Here is a 4,187-nt window from a genome sequence, read left to right as displayed (position 1 = left end):
ATATCTGAACTGGCTGTCGGTGTCTGATTTTGGATTGTCTTCAGGTTTACATGCATTTGGGTTTACTGTATGTGTGCAAGTTTCGTCAGTGAAACAGAATCTTTTGAAAGATGCAGAGTAAATTTTTGCAACACTCGTGGATAGACAGACATATAGACAGAGTTCAGATCCTAAACCAGTTCAACTGAAATCTTACATTCATCTTGTAGGAAGAAGAAAGGGACGGTCGCAGGTCAAGCAATTTTTGGCTTTTCTGAACATGAAGGCACAATGATCTTTTCCCGTGCCAGTTAACGCCGTCGAATGGAAAAATGGATGGAAACGTCATATAAAAATAAAATTTAGATAGAGGACCAAATAGAGACGAAATTATTTTGTAGGATCAAATATGTTAGAAGGGATATCATAATACTCAACAAAATACGAGAGTACATTTACAAATAGGGCCAAATAAGAAAATCTCTCATACAAAATAGTACATGGGTCATATGAATATTCAAAATATTCTTGTTATATAAAATGCTTCATCTCCCTTCTTGCCACATGGTCACCGAAGTGCTAAGACCGTGGTAACGCCCACAAGCACTACAACATAATTTGCAACCCTGAACAGAATCAGGTTGCGCATGAAAGCGCCGACGAGTGGATATTGCTGCACGACGACACTGCGCCGTCCTCTAGAGCCACATTGCCACAGGTACTTGGATAGCGTGCGGGACGACACCCGAGGGCTGACAAAGTGCGAGACCACGGCCAACAGCACGAAAAGGGCATTGCGTATGATGTTGTAGGCGATGCTGCGGACAGCCGCCGTGCTCGTGACGGCGGCCAGGGCCGCGTAGAATGCCAGGACCATGCTCACCAGGGACAGCCACAGGCAGTGCAACGCCGCCGCGAAGGTTCTCCATGACCCGGCGGAGCGCGACGCCTTGCCGTAGAGGAGCAGCACCACCGCGAGCACGGAGGTCACCAGGGCGAAGCTGTCCAGGATGAGGAAGCACTTGAAGATGGCCTCGTTCTGGAGGACCGCCATGCCTTTGATGACCTCCTTCCCTTCGGGATCGGTGCCGCCGCCGCTCTGCTCGTACGAGCCGGGCAGGTTGTTGGCGGCGGTGAAGGCGACACTGGCGACGAGGACGGCGATCACCGCGAGGCTGTCGGACGTCTTCTCTATCGCCTTCGTTATCTCGCGGCCGTCCCACTGCTGCACGCGGTCCCGCCTCTCGGGACGGGACTGTGCTCCGAACGCGGCCAGCGTCGCCACCAAGCTGACCATGGAGAAGAAGCTGGTCGATCTCACAGCGAGGTCCAACGGCGTCTGGCCGTCATTGTTCATGATGTCGTCCCGCACTTTGCCCTTCCCCATCAGGGCCTCCGCAACGGCCGGCGCGCCCGCAGCCACCGCGAGGTGGAGGGGCGTGTTGCCGTCCCCGTCCTGCGCGTTCAGGAGGCCACGCAACGTCCGTTTCTTGATGGCCAGCCGCACCACCTTGAGGTGGCCTCCCCTGGCCGCGGCGTGCAAGAAGGTCCCGCCGTGGTCGTCCCGGAGCTCGGCGGCGTCGGGGCAGGCCTTGATCAGCGACTCGGCGACGCGGTCGTGGCCCATCCCCGCCGCGACATGGAGAGCGGAGAGGCCGCCGGAGTCCCGCATGCGCACCACGCACGGCGGCACGGCGCGTAGGATGGCGCCTACGACGGAGAGGTGGTCGCCGGTGGACGAGGCGAAATGAAGCGGAGTGCTGCCGGTGCCGTCGGCTTGGCTAGCCAGGGATGGGCCACATGGCGTCCACTCCAGTAGTAGCCTCACCATTTCTGACAATGTTCAGATCAATGGTATAAGAGCAAGTATAATACAATAAGCTTATGTAAGCGGGCTATAAAATTTAAAATATTATATTTCTGCTGACATGGATGGAAGGGAAGAGGAAAGAGAAGAGGAGCCGGCTACAGAATAAGAGCCGACTACAACAAGTGCTCGCACTATGTGAGAGTGGAACGTAGGTCATGCATTAATAAAGTAGCACACCTTTACATCTAACTATTGTACGTGTCGGCTATAACCTTGGCTATAAATGACATGGCAATATCATGTAGCCATCAGCTGGCTATACTATTAACCATGCTCTAACAAATCTGCATGCACTTTCAGAGCCCACAGATCAAGAAGGAGCTCCCTAGCTAGCTAGCTCACCTGAGCCCTGGAAGACGGCGGCGTGCAAAGCATTCTGTGAGCTCAGGCCGGCAGCCGACGCGTTGCCGCACCTGGTCGTTATCGATCTGACGGTTGGCAAAGATCCGCTCATCACCGCCAAGTACAGCACCGACACGCCGGTGTTGTTAACCTCAAAGGCTAGCCCCGGTGCCACAGAAACGATAGCCTCAACTGATGCGCCATGGCCGAGCCTCGCCGCCAGATGAAGGGCCGTGTTCCCTGCCTCGTTCTTGCACCACAAGGTGCTATCATCTCCGCCCTCGCACGAGAGCTGGACGAGGAGGGACACGGCCTTGCCATGCCCTGCCCTCGCCGCGCAGTGCAGAGGTGTGTCCAGAGTCGAGTTCCGGGAAGAGAGCAAGCTCCTGTCCCCGAAGCTCATGAGACAGTGGATGAGCTTGTCGTGCCCGTGCTCCGCGGCCAAATGAAGAACGTTGTTCCCCTCTGCGCTGACTTGCTGTATGCCTGAAACAATTCAAACATAATATGGGTTCATGCTCTACCATGTTTTCCTAATTAGTGTGGTTAGATCTTAGTGGACTGGGACTTAATCAAGTCTATGTCACGTGTCATAACATGTAAGAAAGAGATAACAAAAACGAGAAAAAATTACACGGATCTCGACATAAGATCTCACAAATATGAATATACTTAGACCGAGACTTAGCAATCCCGTTGAATAAAATGCTGGTATGCATGTTCGGCTACCATTCAAACATCTGGGCTCCCTCCCTAAAAAACGCTTGTTCCTAGTTTGAATGAAACTTCACATGAGATTAGTAAATCTCAGTTAGGTACGAAAACATATAAGAGCATCTCCAGCCGCGCCCCCAAGAGCCCCCTCAGGGTCACTTTTTGTGTGCCGGCAATGTAAAAAGGGCAAAAAACGGCCTAGTCATGCCCCCAAGCGCCCCCAAGACCTCAAAATAGCGCCGGCAAATCCAGGCGAAACCCAGGGCGTTGGAGGGCTGTTGGGGGCGCCGGCGAAAGCAACAACCAATCATATTCCCTCACGCGTCTTTTTTCTTGGCCCACTCAATCAAACGTACTCGTGTTTCATCCGGTGAAAATGTTTTGCCCCCGAGGACGTGCTATTTTTGGCCCGGCGATTGTCCTGGGGGCCTCCAACAGCTGGAGATGCTGTAAGTGACAATTATGTGTACACAAAGATGACCGGAGATCCAGCTAGTAGCAGACTATATGCGCAAAAAAAAAGAGTAGCAGACTAGCAGTTAGGCAGGCATTACCGGCAACCTGATTAGCGGCGGCGGCACCGTGCTGTTGCCGAAGCAGCGCCATGGCTTCCTTCTTTCTCCCCCGGCACAGGGCAAGGTACAGCTCGGGGCTCATCGTGCCGCCGTCGCCCGGCTGCGGCGCCGTCGCGGCAGCCGGCGAGCCAGGGCCCGCACTGAGCTGGATGGAGTGATGCCCGAGGTCCATCGACTGATGACTATTCCGGTCTGATCACGCGGTCCGCGCGACGCGAATATATGGCGATGGGCTGTGAAAGTGTCTGGCAACGGGCTCGTGGTTCACAGAGGAGCCGCCATGGATGCATGGCAAGTCGTCGCCAAGTCAGCATTTCCACAGTCAGCTGTGCGTCGCGTTTGCAGCCGGTCAGGTTCTGAGGACAGCAATGAAACTTGAATGTCGGCCAAGTACAAACCACACACACGGCTCTAGTATCTATTTGCACCGTAGGTTCTAGCAACGCGGCGCGTAGAAATTTGACCACGAACGAGTGGGATACTGGAGTCGTCGCGTACGTCCTTATGTCGACGAATTGAGTGCCTTTTTTTTGAGGGGTAAAGCAACCCTCTATTCATGGAAAGCCACAGTCTGTGGTATAACATTGGTTCATGGGGTTGCATAAGCCACACGTAGTGACCTCAAGAGCATCTCCAACAACCGCGCCAAAAGACACGCGCGCGGTAAAAAGCTCATTTAGCACGCGCGGGAAGTTTTCGCGCGCTTC

The 4,187-nt window shown here is 53.9% G+C and overlaps 1 protein-coding gene across 2 annotated transcripts; it reads right to left on the bottom strand.

Moving 5' to 3' along the window:
- Positions 1-391: 391 nt before the first annotated feature.
- On the bottom strand, positions 392-3,811 carry LOC109743922 (protein ACCELERATED CELL DEATH 6). Of its 2 annotated transcripts, none has more exons than XM_045231080.2 (3): positions 3,487-3,811; positions 2,192-2,677; positions 392-1,812 (listed from the first exon to the last, which is right to left on the bottom strand). In XM_045231080.2, exons 1-3 carry the CDS (start codon positions 3,650-3,652, stop codon positions 548-550), a joined length of 1,917 nt encoding a protein of 638 aa, XP_045087015.1. In that variant the 5' UTR covers positions 3,653-3,811; the 3' UTR covers positions 392-547. The 2 variants fall into 2 exon arrangements, with proteins under 2 accessions (XP_045087015.1, XP_020158602.1); XM_020303013.4 differs by having other exon boundaries at positions 3,460-3,738.
- Positions 3,812-4,187: the final 376 nt, after the last annotated feature.

Source organism: Aegilops tauschii, chromosome 7 (assembly GCF_002575655.3).
Source record: "Aegilops tauschii subsp. strangulata cultivar AL8/78 chromosome 7, Aet v6.0, whole genome shotgun sequence".
Classification (NCBI taxonomy): Eukaryota; Viridiplantae; Streptophyta; class Magnoliopsida; order Poales; family Poaceae; genus Aegilops; species Aegilops tauschii.
The sequence above is the reverse complement of the archived record's forward strand: the minus strand, read 5'-3'. Positions and strand labels throughout refer to the sequence as shown.

Excerpts from the sequence above, each read along its gene's own strand:
- LOC109743922 (XM_020303013.4), bottom strand. The coding sequence starts at position 3,652 with ATGGACCTCGGGCATCACTCCATCCAGCTCAGTGCGGGCCCTGGCTCG. Across the intron at positions 2,678-3,459 it reads CGCCGCTAATCAGGTTGCCG|GCATACAGCAAGTCAGCGCA; the intron begins GTAATGCCTGCC and ends GAATTGTTTCAG. Across the intron at positions 1,813-2,191 it reads CGCCGTCTTCCAGGGCTCAG|AAATGGTGAGGCTACTACTG; the intron begins GTGAGCTAGCTA and ends GAACATTGTCAG.